Below are 18,160 nucleotides of genomic sequence, written 5' to 3' on the forward strand. Positions count from 1 at the left end.
GCTGCGTCTCTGAGCACGGACAGTGTTGACCTGGAACAGTCCATCAAGGGGGGTTGCTCTCAAGGTCAGTCAGTAGTCAAGGAGCAAGAAGAAAACTTCCTGGGATTTGGCGTGTTTGAATCTGGAGGGTTTTACTTTCCACATGCGTGTGTGTACGGTTGAGCTGTTTTTACCCCCAACAACATGAGTGTTATTTAACACAGTCAGTGGTGTCACACTGAAGCTGGCGTGGACAGGACAGGATGCTTCTGCGTGCTTGGGCTGAGCGCGTGCACAGGAGCCGTCAGCCCATAAGACGCGTGGGGATGCCACTGGTTCCTGTGCGCTGAGTACGGGGTTTTGTGAGGAGTTCTGGTTTGGGTAACAGTTCACTTTGAAGAGACGTTTTAATTTTTAATTGTACAAACCATTATGAAGGGAAAGCATCTCAGGACTTCCCTGGCGGTCCAGTGTTTAGGACTTGGCACTCTCACTTCCAGGGCTCTGAGTTTGATCCCTGGTCGGGGAAGTAAGATCCCGCAGGCCATGCAAAAGAAGAAAAACAAATTTGTTTAAAAGAAGGGAAAGCATCTGTTTGTCACCAGATGCTCCTTTTATTCCTGACGAGTTGCTCTTTGTTCATCAGAAGTTGGTGCCACGTTGGGGAGCAGGCCACAGCCGTCTTACAACAGATTCCTTTTATAGGATAGCACTCCGCTGCCAAAACTTTGCCTCAAAAGCTCGTAACCCCTGTTCTTGCCGGGTGCCTCCCCTTTCCAAATGCTCCGTCTTGGTTTCTGCCCTGATCTCAGATCTTCACCCTTACTCTGTGCTCAGTTTTTAACACAGTTTCTTAGTGTTTTCTGAATTACGTTAGTAATTAGTCCAAATGAGGTACTCTCAGAAAAAAAGAAAAGGTTCCGTATTAAACGAAGCGAGAGCGCGCCGTGGCCTGGACCCCTATCCCCACGGTGCCCGGTGCCCTGTTGACCCCCGGGCTGTCTCTGGCTGCCCTCCCCGTGGTCATCCCGGCCCAGCTCCTCGTGGACCCACTTCTGTCACCCGGCAGCACTCTCCCCTCCCGCCCCCTCTGCCATCCCCACTGTAGAAGATGATTTTTGCAGGAGTAGTGACTTCAGTCTGCTCTACGTGTGTCCCTGGCGCCCAGGGCCGAGCAGAGCCCTGACCAGTGGGTCTGCGGGGGTGTGGGCAAGCTCCTGGGGGCTCTGTTCAGCATCCTGGGGTCCGCTTCACTCCCCCGGCCTCCCTTGGCCAGGCCCTCCATGATCCGCCGCCCTGCAGGGTGGTCTCTGTCCACTGCCCCAGAGCCCCTCCTGCAGGCCCTGGTTTTCCCCATAATCCTGTGAGACCTGTGCTTTTAGTTCCCACATTTTACCTTTACAGAGGAGGAGGTGGAGGCACGAGCCATTTGGTAACCGGCCTAGTCCTTCTGCAAAGGGCGATGCTGGCCTCTTCACCCTTGTCGCTGTGATGCCCGCCTGCCTCCTCACACCTCCCCTCCGTGACCCCGCCCGCCTGCCTCCTCACACCTCCCCTCCGTGACCCCGCCCGCCTGCCTCCTCACACGTCCCACCTGAAAGTGTATTGTGTGCACTCTTCTCTAACTTGCTCCTTTTTAACCTTGACATTATGTCTTTGAAATTCAGCTTTGGTGACATGCATCCTTCTTTTCCACTGTTGGACGGTGTTCGTGTCTCACTCATCTTTACCCACAGCCCTGTGAGGGAGAAAGAAGTAAAATAGGCAGCACATGGCTTCAGTCCACCCAGTCAGGCCTGCACCCTGCAGCCCAACCAGACCAGGACAGAAGAGGAGGGCGGAGTGGGCAGGATTCACGCTTGCTCAGGGCGGGCGGGGCACTGACGCCGAACAGACTGGGCAGAGGACCAGAGGGCTGAGATGAGGAAAGGATGCGAAGTCTGTTCTCCCTGAAACCCTCCTGATGGTCTCGTGTGGTGGCGGGTATTGTTACACCTGTTTATGACACGTGTTGGGAAGCCTGACCAAAGTCACACACCTAACACGGGGGAAACCCAGGTCTGGGTGTAAACAGCGCCCCGTATTTGTTGCCGCTTCCCCGGCCCTGGCCCTCATCTCACCCCGGCGGGTGCGCCCTGGGTGTACGGACTTTCTCTGGGGACCGGTTCCCGTCAGCGTCACTGGTCCCACACCCAGCGGGACAGGCGTGGCCTTCAGGGTGGGTGGTGCTGGGCCGAGGGGTGCGTGCCTGGCCCCGGCCCTGACCCTGACCCTGACCGCGCTCTGTGCTTGCCCACAGGGGATTTCCCAAGAAGGCCAGCAGGACCGCCAGGATCGCCTCGGACGAGGAGATCCAGGGCTCGAAGGATGCCGTCATCCAGGACCTGGAGCGGAAGTTGCGCTTCAAGGAGGACCTGCTGAACAACGGGCAGCCGGTACGGGGCGCGGGTGCGGTGGGGGGGGTGCCGGGGTGGGCGGGGCTCTGCAGCTGCTCCCGAGCCCTTCCCCCTCCCCCAAGCTTAAGGTCCCGAGACGCGGCCTCACCGCTGGCCTGGTACCCCGAGCCCCCACGTTCCTCTGCATGTTGAGGCTTGGGTCGGGGAAGGGGGAGAGGGGAGAGGGCTGCTTTCTGCTGCCTCCTGTCACGGACCATTCCTGGGGGGTCACAGCAGGTTGGAGGGAAGGGAGGGAGGAAGGACTGAGGCTGAGGCCCGGCGTAGGACAGTGAGGACCTGCGACCTTACAGAGAAAACGGAGCAAATCCCGCTGGAGGGCTGGGCGTGGGGAGAGCCACGCCCCCCCGGTGACCTGTCTCTGCCGGAAGCCGTGAATTGGAATTAAAGTTTCAGAAGCAGAGTTTGGATTCCGTGCTCTGCACTGCTTCTGCACAAAAAGCATCTTTCCTTAGGAGACCATGGCTGGAGTCTAGACTGTCAGGAGATTCGGATTCTGTCACCTGAAAGAGGAGGCTTGCTTCCCATTCTCGTTCTGGTCTGTCAGGGCAGGACCGCTCAACTCAAGGAGAAAATAGTAATTCTGTGTCCAGCCTGCAGAATTGTAAAGTCCACCACCAGTAGCTCTGGTAACAGTGTGGGCAGAAGATGTTTCCTCCAGTGGACTTCATGTTTCCTTGCCAGTCTTTTTTGTTTGTTTTTTGGGGTTACTGACCCTTTTCTTATCACATCAGAGTACTTCAAGGGGACAGGAAAAGCAAGTCTAGTAAATGAGATTTCTCAGGGAGGGGAAAGGAGCCTTTTGTGTTTTATTATGGGGAAATTTGCCCGGCTCTTAAGTAGAAGCAGAAAAGGGCCTCTTTGTATAAAATCTCCCTCAGACACCTTTTTCAGGAGAGAGAGTCTCTGTACTAATTAAGTTTTCTAGGAATTGTAATTATCAAGCATTGATAGATAAAAATGTGAGCACAGACCACGTTTGATGGGAAAGATGGGGGCTAGAGGAAGGTGTTGGGTGCTGATTTTAATTATTAGGGCATCCTGATCTGAGCTCAGGAAGGTTAAAATGCTAATGAGTTCTCGTGTTGGTTAGTGATTTCGGAGAGAAGATTTTCACCAAGGGAAAATATATTCTCCCTGAAATAAGTGGTTGCACGTGTAAGTGTACATATTCTGGAAGTTTGCCCTGGCTCTGTCAACCAGAGCCCTTGATAGATTAAAACAAATACTTATGGGAACTTTTTCAATCCAGGTAAAGGCATCTCTCCAGGTTTTTTTTTTTTTCTTTTTTTTTTTTTTTTTTTGGTTGTTTGTTTAAGTATTCCTTATGGACTAACTCTTGGTTAAAAAGTAAGACTTCTATAAGCCCTTACATTATACTATGTGTATTTCTATTATATATATATCATATACCTTGCGTATAAATATATTTTTTTGGTATTTGTTTAGCAGTGAATGACATTTCCAATATTTTCCATAGATTTCCACATTTGAGAGTTTAAAAAAGACAAGAAAAGTAAGGTTTCCTTTCTTAGAAAATGAGACCCTGAAACAGCTTTTTCCTGATGTTGCACATCATTCCATACTTATTTCTGGCTTCTTAGAGCTTGTCTATCCACACGGCGTAGTAGTTTAGGAACAAAACGATGAGGTGAATTTGGTTCCTGGTGGTAGCAGGTGCATCTGGTGAAGGCCTGGGTGTCAAATGGTGCTTCTGCTTCAAAGGAACAGGGTGGCATCCCTCCGGTCCTCCCTGTGATGCTGGTGTAGTCCTCCCTGCAGACGTTGGGAAGGCTTTTAAGAGAGCAGGTATTTAAAACTCTCTCTGTAACCTGAATTCATGATTTTTTAACACACGTGAGAAAATCAAACAGCAGCTTACTGGACGAGACCTTCCATGCAGCAGACGCTGCCTCTGCCTCATCTCATCCTCGGCCCCTTCTTTACGCAAGTTTGGAAGCTTATCTGAAATAACTTATGCAGGTTTTTTGGGGTTTTTTTTTTTCTTGGATTCTGCCTTACTAGTTACTCTCTATCTTGAATCAAATGCTTGTTTTTAAAATGCCCCCGATGGGCCAATGGTCATATTAGAGCCGGCGCTCAAGAGCGGCCATCCACCCAGCAGACAGAACACGAACGTGGACATTTCTCTTGTGTTTGGCCCAAAGCGCCGGTCGGTCGATGCAGAAGCCTCACCGCCCTCTTTGCAGACAGTCTCCCCAAGTAGGCTCGTGAGTCGTGGGTATCAGCTCAGCAGGCATCTTTCACGGCCCCTCTGCTAAGTCCGCGTGTGTAGTCATCCTTTGTGGGTTACTGCACGTGCTTGTGTTCACCTCGGATTCCCAGCCTCTGGGAAGTGCTGTCAAAGCAGGGAGGACCGTCACTGCCCGCTGGCCTGAGACTCCCTCATCAGGCTCAGAGCTGACCAGGCTGTTCTGAAGCCTGTGGATGGCTATGAAAATAGCATTTCCTGTAAAAAGAACATTTTGCTGTTTAAGTATCTTTTTTCTCTCTGTTTATCGTTAGGGGTAAATACATGACACGTACTTTTAGGTGACTTCTGCCCTGTTGCCCAGTCTGTGCTCTGTCAGTTGGTGGCTCTCAGGATGGGTCACCCCACCTCCCAACCCAGGGTCAGGACCAGAAGGGCAGGTGAGAGCGGCTGAACAAGGGGAGGAGAGGACTCCTGTACGTACAGGCGTCCGAAGGCGGAGAGGGAGCAGTTACAGAGAACGGCCAACGCGTTTGCTTTTCAAACTTTTTCTTCAGGTGTGGTAGCATTGTGATTTTTCTGATTTCTGTGACTTGCTTTGTCTAGAGGTTGACATACGAGGAAAGGATGGCTCGGCGGCTGCTGGGTGCCGACAGCGCGACCGTCTTCAACGTCCAGGAGCCTGAAGAGGAGGCAGCCGACCAGGTACCCATTCCTCCTGCTCCCCAGGGAAGCAGATTACCCTGTCCCCTCTCCCCGCCCTCCTTACGGACAGGCTTGGGGTCAGCTCTGTGGAGAGCAGAGGGTGGGTCAGAGGAAAGAACATTGTCATCAAATCAGCCTCCCAGCCAGCGTTTATTGAGCACATACTATGCTGAGTGAGTGCTGGGATTTATTTCAGTCGGTGACACCTGTTCTTTTTATTTTCTTATCGATTAGTTTCTCTCCTTTCAAGTATCTTTCTGGTTTTCCTGTCCTGGGCTGTAATGCGGAATAGGTTTGTGTGGAGGAACATGTGTTCACTGAAATTGTCTGAAATCACTAGTGACTGTTTCCAATTATGTTCTTAATATCTCGTCCAGGTAAAATACCTATGTACAGAAAAGACTCTGTTTTCCTCCACATATGTAGTTATAAAGCACTGATCAGCAGAGAACCTAAAATGCTAACAGTTTGTTCCTCTGATAACACCCCAAAATAAGTCACTTCTTGGATTTGATGTAAATAAACTGTTTTATAATCTCCACTGCTTCTGTTTGGAGTCTCCAGATGTAGCTCTGAGATAAAAGAAAGCTTTTTAACACAAGTTTAAAGGATCAAGTAAACTCTTTCTCATTATCTCTTAAGAAATAGATCAGCCTTCAAAATCTGAAAGTTTCTGTGTGTTAAATATTGCTACCACCACAGTTTCACTTGAAGCTAGAAATCTTGTTCGATTCTTGCTGCTTCTATTACTGGGCTTCACTTCTTTCTTTCTACCATTACAGGACCCTGGGTCTCCTCATGCTTCTGTAGGGAGTCCTCTGGATGGTCAAAAGGTCACGCTTTCACCTTTCTTTTCTTCCCAGTCTTTCCCTGTATCTGTTTCTTCTATTCTTCCTCGTTTACCTGTGTATCTATAGTTAACTGCCATACGTTAATTATAAATACTCTGACCAGTGTCTATTTTCATTTAATATCAGATGGACAGAATTACTGCGGTGTGATTTGTCGTGTCATTTATTTACAAACTTGAATTTGATTCTGTCCTTTGTGGATACTCTGAATTTTAAATTGTGAAAAGTTTCTCATTTGTTCAACCTTTCTAGGGGGGAAAAGAGCTAGTTCTTAAACTGACTGATTTGATACTGTTTAGACAAAACAACTTGTGTATTTTTTGCAGTTTTATTCATACTGTTGAATTTCTTCCTTCAAGGCAACAGACTGTTTTTTAAAGGTTGAGTACCTAAAGGGAAAAACCTCGTTAAAACAATCTTTCATTTAATATTAAATAGAGAATATCTCATAATGGGCTGCCTTGTCTTTACTGTACTTTGTCAGCAAGAGATCTGCAGGGTCCCCCTTCACCGCCAGAGGACGCTGACGGGGGCTTTGCTTTGCTCCTGTTCTTTTAACCAAACATTTGACTGGCCCGTCAGGCCTCGGGTGGAGGATGGTCGCTCAGAGCGGCAGAGCTGAGGGAGAGCCCGAGGCTGCGTGGCGAGGTTGTTAGGAGGGGGGATTGTGGGGCCATTTCTCCATCACTCGTCCGCTCAGAGGCCGAGTGATCCGGCAGCTGCTCGCCGCCTGTGCGGCTGCCCTTCCGGGGAAGTGCCCCGCCCGACAGAGGAGTCAGTGTGCCATCATGTTACTTTTTATGAATGATTCAGGAATGACTGTTGCCTTTTTCTTTCTTCTCCCCACCCCAAGAGAAGAGAGAAGGAAATTCATCTTCGTAGCTGGTTTGGTTTTGTTTTGGATGATAGGACTTGAGGACAGTTTGAAATATCATACATACTTACTTCCAGATGTTCTCTGTTTTATATGGAATGGAGTTGGGCACAGGCTCCTTTTTTAGCTCTGTGGTAGAAACATCACTGTCTTCTGGGCGCCTCACTGGAGAGGGGATAAGACGTGGGGCCCGGGGGGCTTCGCACCACGTGGACCGAGGTCGGTGACGTGCCCTTCTCTCTGGTTTAGGAGTACAGAGTCTCCAGCTGCGAGCAGAGGCTCATCAGTGAGATCGAGTACAGGCTGGAAAGGTCCCCCGTGGAGGAGTCCGGGGAAGAGGTTCCCTGTGGGGACACGTCTGTGGAGAGTGGAGTGGCCCCATTCTTCGAGATGAAGCTGAAGCATTTCAAGATCTTTGAGGGGATGCCCGTGACCTTCACATGCAGAGTGACCGGGAATCCAAAGCCGAAGGTGAGCTGCAACAGGGCTGCTTAAGAGTTACGTTCCCTGAGGATGAGTTTGCTTCCAGCACGCCACACACCATGACAGCGTTAGGAGGCAGAGGTGCAGACTAAGCTTCTCAGCACCCGTGATGTGAAACGCTTGAGTTCAGGGCCGTCCTCAGGAGGCCCTGGAAACCAGCGAGGGTAGAAGAACAGAACGGGACAGGACAGAATAGAATAGTAGAATAACGGACACGGAGCTTTTCATAAGCCACATCGTTTACTCATATGATGTTATCATTGTTACACCCAAATTGCAGACGACTAGGCTGAGCTCAGGGAGGGCAATGAACTTCCCCAAGGTCAGAAAGCTGTGAGTGGCCAGGCTTGAACTTGAATCCACCCGTGCTCTGTACCAGACAGAGGAATAAAGCTACCACAGATGATGGAAACGTCAGATCTTTAGTCTATAAAACCAAAGCCTCCTGTGTTTACAGAGGCGGCGGGAGCAGGAATACTGTGAGAAAGGGTCCTCCGAGAAGCTTCTGGTACGAGGATGAGGCTGGCCTGGCCGGAGCCCTGTTCCTGCAAGCACGTGGGGATGCCGGAAGGAGGGAGGGTGGCCCTCTCTTTAAGAAGAGACTAGAATCACTGCTCACTGGCCCAGCAAAGTGGCAAACAGGACGACACTTTTCCCTAGAACTTGAGAGAAGAGAATAAAAGAGGCACCCATGAGAAACTGAAACTCCAGATTCCCACTCTCACAGGATACAGAGCCCAAAGCTGAGAAATTAATATGAAATTTAGTCCAGGATGATTATAATCCTAAGGTTTCTGGCAGAAGCAAGTAAAAATTGCCCCACAGAAGACTTCCACGCTGGGGCATGTCAGACATCTACAGGGCAGGAGGGGGAAGAAGTGAGTTCACAAGAAAAACTCACAGACCGTGCGAGCAAACAGTCCACAGCAAAAGAAACGGGAGAACAGAAGCCAAGGTGCTACACAGGATTGAGCTGTCTTGAGGGGACTCCTCTGAAATTGCTGTGTTTAAAGTGATGGAAACAATTCTAAAAGGAATAGACACTTCAGTGAAAGAACAGGACCAGAGACCAGGCACATGTAAAATAAGCATACAAAAATGAAAACCTATACCCCCCTGAAATTAACATTTTAACAGGGGCTGGTGTAAAAGAGCCGGAATGAGAATGAGTGAGACGGGAGAAGGGGCAGGGCCGTGACCACACCTGAAACTTTGAGGAGCTCGTGCTCTGTGGCTCCATCCATTGTTCTGTTTTCACAATAAGGAGAGTTTTACCACCATACTCTTTCCCTAAAGCCGAATCCCAGCCCCACAGTCAGAAAAAGATAGACCAAAATAATTCGCTTTAAATTTTCAGAGCCTTCGCCACCTCCTAATGAGACTTCACAAATCAACTGTTGTTAGAGAACACTTCTGTATTATCTTGACATAAGTGGATCACTGGTGTGTGTTCACAAACATGATATCAAATGCATGTATTAAAAATAAACATGCAGCTTATGAGTGGAACTCATAATTATATCATGAACTTCCAAAATAGTCACAAAAAGAAGCCCACGTTCTTTTTAAACCTTACTCAAGGCAAGATTACTGATCGGGTTCTAAGATCACTGAATCCTGTTCTTAAAGAACATTATGTTCGCTCGAGTGGCGGGCTTTTGTTTTAACGTGACTGTCTTGTTCTCCTACAACCTTGAATGTTTCACAGCCGTTAAGAGGTTGATTTTCCAGAACTTTTTCCTGTTAGATGTTCTTTTGTTTTCCTGGCTGCCATTCTTTTTCTTCCCTCCCTGGTTTATTGAAACCTGTTTCTCCTGCACATGTTCTAGAAATTATATTAGGATTGTTGGAGTATGGAATACTCATCGTGTTTAAAAATATACATTTTTTTAGCTTATGGTTTTTTCTTTAATTTTTTTATTCTGCCCTTGACATGCTTGTTCCATTGAGATATGAGAAGATGGAAGAGAATTTCTAGTTCACCCTGTTTTCATGTCTTGTACCCTTCCTGCCCTGTCTCTCAGCAGTCTTGGTAAAGTTTTGGAACTGTCTCTTAATCTCATTTGAAAGTTGTATTCCAAGTACAATAGAGGTGAAAAATATGATTAAAGGAGAGAAATAATTCTAAAGAACTGGCATAGCGGCAAGAATGCAAAAGGGAGAAATTATGTACTAATCACAGCTTCTTTGTTCCATCGGAAATAATCCAACCACTAAGAGCATGATAATTACGAAGTATCACGCCTTATGTAACTTAACTTTTAGAACTGAAAGTTATTAGTCTATTTGATGGTGAACTTTTAGGTTCTGGAGATTAATAATACAGTTCCTATAAACGTGGAACTAATTGAAAACTAACGGTAGGAAAAGCTACAGTGGTCAGATCCTGATTGTTCTTGCACTTATTTCCTGCCATCTCTTTTTAGCCTTTTCCTATCTTTGACATGGAAGTTGTAAGAAAGATTTTTCAGATTCAGAGGCCTTGACAGGGAGTGGAATTGGAAGGCCAGCTGTGGTCTCAACTGACATGTTGAGTTACATGCAGGAAGAATTTCATTTTAAAACTGCAGGCTCTGAACTAAGTTTCTTCTGTTGGGAATCAGTTAGGAATGCTTTTGGTTGCAAGGAGCAAAAGTGACCACCAAGAACCTGCTACGGCTTGAAAAGGGCGGATGTATTTCCCTCCCGGTGGCAAGTGCCGCATCCCGGCCGTGTTAGGGCTGCCGGCTCCGTGACCCAAACTGGCCCGTCTTCAGCCGTGCAGTTCATGATCAAGTCAGAAATAATAAACAAACCATGAGAGACCCACGGACCCAGGATCTTGCTTAAAGGTGAGGGAGGGAAGGAGGACCTGCAGAAGAGCTCGTTTGACCATTTAGAATTTTTTTATTTAGTCAAGATTTTTACTTGATTTTTCACATTTAATTTTCTATCACCCCAAGTTAAAATATTATTTGAAAGTTATTATACATTTCAATACTACTGTGTTTTTTTTAATGTAGTGGAGCTGACAAACTGTAACCTTCCGTCCTGTGCCCCTCGGCTGGGAATTAAAGTGATAGGGTTCCCCCACCACCCCCCCCTCCTCACACCCTGTTCTGTTTGACCTGATTCCGAGGAATGACTGGGGTTTAGGTTCTGGTTTTGTTGTCTACAGTAACCTTTTTACCTTTACAAGTAACACATTTTCATTCGGGACACTTGAAAATAGAAGCAAAAAGAAAACTGGGATGCCAGCTCAGAAATCATCACCGTCCTCCGTATAAATAGTGGATGAATGTAAATGCCTGCTTATATATGTCTTCTTAAAAATAAAAAGAGGCTATGTAATTTCTAAAACTGAAATAGAATTCAACTTGCTTGCCACCTACCCTTTTCACTCAGAAGTCAAGGTCCTGCCCCGACGTCCTGCCTCGCGCTGTAACTCGGGAGCTCAGGGCGGCCCGTGCCCCTCCGCTCACAGGGCCTCACCTTCATCTCTGCCTTCCCCCTCAGACCTACTGGTTTAAAGATGGGAAGCAGATCTCTCCCAAGAACGATCACTACAGCATCCGGAGCGACCCTGACGGGACCTGCTCTCTGCATACCGCGGCCTCCACCCTGGACGATGACGGGAATTACACGATCATGGCTTCGAACCTTCAGGTGGGGATGCGCGGTGGCCTCGGGCCTGTGCTCAGGGCGCTGGGGTTTCCCGGGCACAGGAGCTGCGTGGCTAACGGGGGAGTCCTGCCTCTTTGACTTGAAACTGTTTTCCCAGTTCTCCAGGAATTTCCCAATTCTCCTGGTTTCCCAGGATAGAAACATACTTTCTCAGTATTTCTCTGTTCCGTGAGATGTTTGTCTACATGAATAATTCCGGTGCAGAAGTGCATTCTTTCCATAAATATTACTGAGAGCCGGCTACGTACACCTGTCATGTGGGTGATGGGGCTGCAGTGCTTCAGGGAAAAGGTCCCAAGACAGAAGATAAGCCAGTAAACAGATGCATAAACCATGTGATTTCAGGTAGGGCTATGTTCTCAGGAGAAAGGAGAGTGAGGGGTATGGATAAGCTGTGGTAGAAAAACTCAGAAAATAAAATATTTAGAAGAAATACATGCACACCTAATTCAGTGGAATTTAAGTAATGTGTGTGGACAAATTACAATTTCGATAGAACATACATATAGCATTCAGGATTTTTGTTTGTTTGTTTACATCCAGATGTTTTGTAGTTGCCCTTAAATTTAGGGTCAAAAAATCAGTTGACTGCTTAGAATTTAACAGACAGCTACTGGGTACCATGTTCCCAATTCAAGCCTGCACATTCTTTTTTATTGAATATCTTGTATATTTTAGGTGCTATACTGGGTACACAGAAACGTGTAAGAAGTGATTTTGTGCCTTACAAGCTCAACATCTGACTGGGTATTTTATGAAGTCTGTAGAAATCATGTAAATAACACACTTCTTAAAAAAATTTTTATTTTATATTAGACTATAGTTGATTTACAATGTTGTTTCAGTTGTACAGCAAAGTGATTCAGTTACACATATATATATTCTTTTTAAAATTCTTTTCCCATTTTGGTAAAAAACACTCTTTGTTTTAAAAAAAAAAAAGCTAAAGTTAACAGTTTTATTATATAACTGATGAAGATAGATTGCCCAGAAGTTATCTTTTTAAAAAATCTCTGATCTATTTATATCATTCCCTATTTCATTATTTCTTTTGAAGGAAATATTAAGTGTTTGTTAGAAAATGATACAAATAATTTTAGCAAAGCTTACAGACTTCTGAAAGTTTGTACAGTGTTATCCTGTCCTGAGGTTACATTGTCATGTAAAGATACATTTCTGCAATGACAGTAATAAGAGTGAAACTGAAATTGCCCACAAATCAGGCTGTGATCCAGGACAGCTGACTCTCCATTGACAAGAAACAGTTTCCAAGTTAATGCGCCTTCTTGAGGTTCTAACTTTTCAATCAGTGAACACATGACCATCCCTTTGAAAAATAGTCAAAATCACAACCTTTACTAATAAGTTCCATTTTAACGCTTATTTGTGTTCATGTTGTTCGTATTTGAGGGAACGAAAGTGGAACTCTCTTTTTATAATTATATTTTTAGTATGTTTCCTTGACTACTTTTTTTTTAAATTGCATCTTTATTGCACTTTGTAGATATTGCGTATTTTACACATTGAAGTTTTGTGGCAACCCTGTGTTGAGTAAGTCTATCACTGCTGTTTCTCTAATAGCATTTGCTCACTTTACATGTCTGTGTTACCTTTGGTAATTCTTGTTATATTTCACACTTTTTCATTATTATTACATTTGTTATGGTGGTCTGTGATCTTTGATCTTTGATGTTACTACTACAACTCTATTAACCAATTTCGATTTTCAGTTTTCTGCCTCTTAAAAAAGTGGAGTGCTCAGCAAAATGCAGAATTTTTCTTCACTCTGGGTCCTTTACTTCTCTCGTGCCCTAGGAAGGCTAGGGTGGCTTATGGAGCTGGAATTCACTGTGCTCCTTATGTACTCACCATTCCTGGGGTCCCGCTGTCCACTTCAAGGCGTTTGTCCTAGTGAATGTTTTGAACTGTTGTTACTGGAGTGAGCAATGTTATAGAAGAAAAGGTAAATGTCAGACTGCAGTTTTGAGTCTGCTTCTAGTCTCCTTCAGGTGACGTATCGTTCCACGTGGGAAAGTTCGAACGGGAAGGACCAGGCAAGTGGCAGCGGGCAGGCCGCTGGGCTCCAGGGTGGCGGTCTCTGCGTGTTTACTAAACCCCTGACCAGCCAGGGGAAGGAGGGCTGAAGATGCCCGTGTCAACACGGGGAAGGAGGAGGGGCAGAGTCAGAAGACGGAAGTGACACGACGAAGACCAGGGGTGGAGACAGTGGGGACAGTTCGGAAGAGCCGGGGGTAAGAGCGAGCCCCCGGCACCGGGCAGGTCTGAGTTGGGTCCTGGCTGCGTGGCCTTTAGCAGGTCCTGAACCTCTGCGCCCGCTTCCTCGTCCGTGAAGCGAGAAAGATAACACGAATCTAAACGATGCCTGTAAAGCGCTCGGTTTACCTGGCACGTGACGTGCCTCGTCAGCGCAGGTCACTGCCGCTGTTGAAGCTCGAGGACGCTGGCCCCCTTCTCGGAGCAGCACGCTGAGCTGGCAGGAGCCCTGGAGCCCGGCGTGTCCCTCCCTCAGCGCCACGAGTCCAGAAGTCAGTGCGGGCTGGCCTCTCCCCAGCACGGCGCCGGCGCCGGCGCAGGGCCTCCCGGCCTCCACCCCGGGAGAGGCGTGCCCGGCGGGGCCGCTCGGTGGCGGCTGCACGGCCGGGGCCCTGGGAGGAGGGCTCGGCTGCAGGCCCCACGTGCACAGCCGGGCTGGCGGGCAGCCGCCCTCGTGCCGGGTCGTGCGCTCCGCTGCCGCGCCCCCCGGGGCCCGCCCGGTCTGGGTCTTCGCCCTTTACCTGGCGGGGACGAGACAGAGAGATGGGGAGTGGCCGCCTCCCGCAGGTCACCGGACGCCCGGCTCTCCTGGCAGGCTCTCCCGCCCTGGCTGTGAGTCAGGCAAACAGCGGCGTGGCTGGCGCGCGCCCCAGAGCCCTGGCGGCCCCGGTGGCAGAGCAGCTCCCGCTGCCAGAATCCCGCCGGCTCGCGAGGTCGGGCCCACGAGGATCCTCGCGAACGGGCGCCTTCTCGTGACTAAGCGGCTCCCCTCCCACCGAAATGACCGAAAGGCCGGCGTCCGAGGCGAGGCTCCCGAGGGGACTCCGAGGACGTGCCCCGCGCGTGGGCGCCGGCCCGCGGCCTGACACGGTTGTGACTTCCGGTGTTCGTGGCGCTCGGCAGTCGCCGCTCCAGGCTTCCGAGTGAGGCGCCCGCTGATGTCCGCGCAGGGGTGACGCCTCCTCCCCGGCCGGCCCTTCAGTAGCAGGTGTGTCCGCAGCTGCCAGATGTGGGCCCTGTGAGGCACCACCGAGAAACTGGAGTGAACGTGCTACCCACTGAGGAGAACACGGCGGCGTCTCGGGCCTGACGAGCAGCGCGCCGTCCCTCGGCCTGCCCCTTGCTGCCGTAGGGACGCGGTGACAGACACGCGTCACGCCGTAGCCTCCGCTTCAGAAGCAGCTGCTACGGTGTAGTAAAGGACTTCGCCCTTCTGTAGTTTGTGAATTACAACACGGTTTAAAAGAAGCGTGATGTAAATAGGCACTGAAAAAAAATCTCAAGAGTAAAAGCTAAGTTTTTCAAGATACGTTAGTCCCAGAAGCATAACGTGGGGTCCGCTGACCTGGGCTCCCTGCTTCCTTGACGCCCTTTGGTACCTTCATTTTCTCCCACGTTATGGAAGGATTTGGGTTTAGGAGGGAGACAACTCCATCTCTTTTCTGGTACACCGTGGCCTCCACGATGCGAAGTGACCGCGGGAAAGAGGCAAAGGCTGATGGAAAGATGAGTTCGGTAATGAAACAAACACAGACGGCCGAGCTCTCCAGAGCAGCGGAAGATAATCCCCGAGAGCAGCCAACAGAAAGGGTGAGAAGCAAGGAAAGAGGACAATGCGGTCAGCAGATTATGTTATAGAATGATTTTCCACCCGGGTCAGCCTTCAGGGAGTAAGAAGCACGTCAGACGTTGTTGATGGCGTGCAGTCTCCACCTGGGGCAGAACGCAGCTCTGGGCGGGCGCTGGCCGCGGAGCGTCCTCAGCCCGGCAGCTCCCGGGAGACAGTCGCACGGTTGAGTGGGACCCTGAGGGACTGTGCCGCGTTACCGCAGGCGGGTGCCGAACCGAGGACCGCCGGCTCCGCTTATGGCCGACTCTAACCCCATCTTGAAGACACGGCGGAATCGAAACACAGATGTTTGACTTTGTTTTGCTGCGTTGCTAGGTTCCCCTGTCCTGCTCTCCGGTTTGGAATGGCTGTTGTGCACCGTTTGCTGCGTCCTCCAGTTGCATTGTGTGTGCAAGCGGCAGGCTTTCCCGAGACCTGTGGGCTGCAGGTTAGAGTTCATAAACCGGGCAATGCAGATGTTTTGTCCGTAGCACATAAATCACTGGCCTTGCAGGAGGCCTCAGATAACGCGTTACTAGCTGGATGGTTAACAGAGAACCACCTTAAGAATTCAAACGCGTGATTCGCGCTATAGCTTTAAACACTGAGGACTAGTCTGGAATGGAAAAGCAGTGAGCAGCTGAGTTAAATTTAAAAGGCTGGTTTGTTGGTTGTGTGTGTTTCAACGTTATAAGGTTTTCTGGCACCTTCCAAGCTTCCCTTCAAACATTCACTTCCGTTATTCCTTCACGTGTTAATGATAAAGCAAAAAGAAACGAGACAGTTAAAAGCGAACAGACAGCGTTTATGTGCCCCTGAGCCTGGAATGATGGCAGTTTTACTAGGTTAATTGGCACATCTGTAGGATTAAAATCACTGAATGCTCATTTTGGATGATCTTCCTCAGAAAACATTCAGACTTAAAAATCTGAACTTTCTAGCGTGCACATTGGAGGCATCTTTTCAAAAATGCTTCCCTGAGTTCTGGACTGAAAATGTCAAAATTATACCACTCGCTACTTTGGTTGCTTTCTAAGTAGTCCTGTTCTCTTGTTATTAGTAATATATTTTGCCAGTATCAGTATATTATCAAACTCACAGTTCTGCCTCTTGAATTCCAGGCCCTTTCCCCTTTCTGTTCCAAAGTGGAGGATGGTGTGGGAATAACAAGGTGATAAATGACAACATATGCCGTTTTCTTAAGTTTGGGAAGTTAAGGAAGATTCTGGGGCAGTATATGTAGGGTTCTAAGCAATCGCAGTAAAAATCTTGAAAGCGTGGTAGAAACGTGCACTCTTTACAGAGCAGCATGCCAACCTGTTCTCACCGTGTGTGTGGGAGCGGGGAAAGGAGACGAAGTGTATCCCAGGCACAGACAGTGCTTAGGGTTGGGCAGGACCCCTTTCCTCCTGGGCCTCGGACGCAGCCGTCAGACACCTGGGATGTGCCTGTGTGCGTGGCGCCCTGCAGGCACCAGCGTGAGGTGGAAAGGTTGGTCTGCTCTCCTCACAGTCTCCCTCCTACGCTTGGAGTACTTGGCTTTTCCTCTGGAGTAAATTTGCGTCCTAAAACCAAAAAAAAGAGAGAGAAAGGAAAAGGAAAGAAGGAAGGGAGAGTGGGTGGAAGGAGGGAAGGAAGGAAACTCCAGTCATATGAAAAAAATGGTGTTGAACAAAACAGTTCCTATCCATCTGGTGGTTATTATAGTTACATCTGTATCCAGTGCTGTAAAAATTTAACATTTTGAGCGTTTAGGATGTGCCAGACACACCACCAAGTACTTGACCCCTGTTAACTCACTGAATCATCGTAAGAGCCCCTCCCTGCAGGATGACCAGGAGGGTCCTGTTCCACAGATGAGGACCCTCACCTAGGAGTATGTCGCCTGCCTCGTCTTTTTCCACTGTAAGGGACAGAGCTGGTTACAAACCCAGGGCAAAGGAGCCAAGGGCAGGCGTCTGGGGCTCATCCCAGCACTGAGAGCCCTGAGGGGCCGGGGGGCACTGGTTAAAAGAGGCCTCTGAAGGAACCAAACAAGGTAAGAGCGTACCGCGAGCAACATACATCTGCTTGGAAAATTTCACTGGAGTCAGCCAAGCTGCTGGGCCCCTAAAAATCACCTTAGTGTGCACACCTGATGTCACAGACCCAGAGAAACACAGTACCAGCAGCGGTGGCGGAGTTAGCGGTGACGATGACGTCAAGTACGTTCACTATTGACAGGATCATCATGGATTATATCATTTAATCTCTGCAGCACCCTTGTGAGGTACAGCGCCCCAGCCTTTACAAAAGAAGAAGTGTAGGCTTGAACAAATTTAGGATTTGTAACAGGATCATCATGGATTATATCACTGAATCTTCGCAGCACCCTTGTGAGGTACAGCGCCCCAGCTTTTACAAAAGAACAAGTGTAGGCTTGAACAAATTTAGGATTTGCCCAAAGCTTTAGGAAAAAAGTCAAAACTCAAATCCAGGTTAGAGGAATTTTTTTTTTTTAGCACCATTATCTGCTTCCCCAAATTCAAGGTTAAAGGTTGAATTTAACTTTTATCTTTATCTAACTACATAAATCATTAGTTAATATTAACTGTCTTGGTGGATCCTCTGGGTTTTATACCACAAGGAAGAATCCACCCAAATTACGTAACTCTATTTTAATCTCTCCAAATTAAAATTATTTGCTGAAGCAGCAAAGCAGATAGTAAGGAAACCGTATCATCAGTACAATGGAAGCTATTTGTGTGAAACAAAACATGCAATTCCTTGTCCTCAAGCTCCAAAAAGAATCATGGGTCGTGTATGTCCCGGCCCTGATGATAACATCAGTTGTGTAATTTATAACGGGCTCTTCTAAGCAAGTTATATCTAGATTTTCTGTAGCAAGTACAGACCGGGAGGGGTTCGATGGAATTGATGTACAGATTTCAAGCTACTTTAGGGAATCCCCAAGTGTTTGTAAGATCAGCATGAGAGAATTCATATCGTGTGGCCTGAACTTCAGATACAGTTGATCTAAGTTGGAAATAACTCCCGTCATAAAGTTATACTTCATTA

The 18,160-nt window shown here is 48.2% G+C and overlaps 1 protein-coding gene and 1 long non-coding RNA gene across 10 annotated transcripts in view; one reads left to right on the top strand and one right to left on the bottom strand.

Moving 5' to 3' along the window:
• PALLD (palladin, cytoskeletal associated protein) overlaps nt 1-18,160 on the top strand; it is a 376,343-nt gene that overhangs the window by 345,140 nt on the left and 13,043 nt on the right. For 6 of the 8 annotated variants that reach the window (XM_059926713.1, XM_059926714.1, XM_059926718.1 and 3 more), the window contains 5 exons: nt 2,279-2,414; nt 5,251-5,349; nt 6,132-6,182; nt 7,324-7,545; nt 11,053-11,202. In XM_059926713.1, the coding sequence (XP_059782696.1) occupies nt 2,279-2,414; nt 5,251-5,349; nt 6,132-6,182; nt 7,324-7,545; nt 11,053-11,202 (658 nt within the window). The remainder of the gene's footprint in view (nt 1-2,278; nt 2,415-5,250; nt 5,350-6,131; nt 6,183-7,323; nt 7,546-11,052; nt 11,203-18,160) is intronic. The other 2 variants (XM_059926715.1, XM_059926721.1) reach the window with 1 other exon arrangement.
• Nucleotides 12,282-18,160, bottom strand: part of LOC132368138 (uncharacterized) — an 85,415-nt gene continuing 79,536 nt past the window's right edge. The window contains exons 7-8 of one of the 2 annotated variants that reach the window (XR_009503919.1): nt 16,431-16,668; nt 12,282-15,545 (exon numbers count right to left, since the gene is read on the bottom strand). This is a non-coding gene — a long non-coding RNA (uncharacterized LOC132368138). Of the gene's footprint in view, nt 15,849-16,430; nt 16,669-18,160 lie in introns of both variants that reach the window. The other variant, XR_009503918.1, reaches the window with a different exon arrangement.

Source organism: Balaenoptera ricei, chromosome 6, assembly GCF_028023285.1.
Source record: "Balaenoptera ricei isolate mBalRic1 chromosome 6, mBalRic1.hap2, whole genome shotgun sequence".
In the NCBI taxonomy this organism is placed as follows: Eukaryota; Metazoa; Chordata; class Mammalia; order Artiodactyla; family Balaenopteridae; genus Balaenoptera; species Balaenoptera ricei.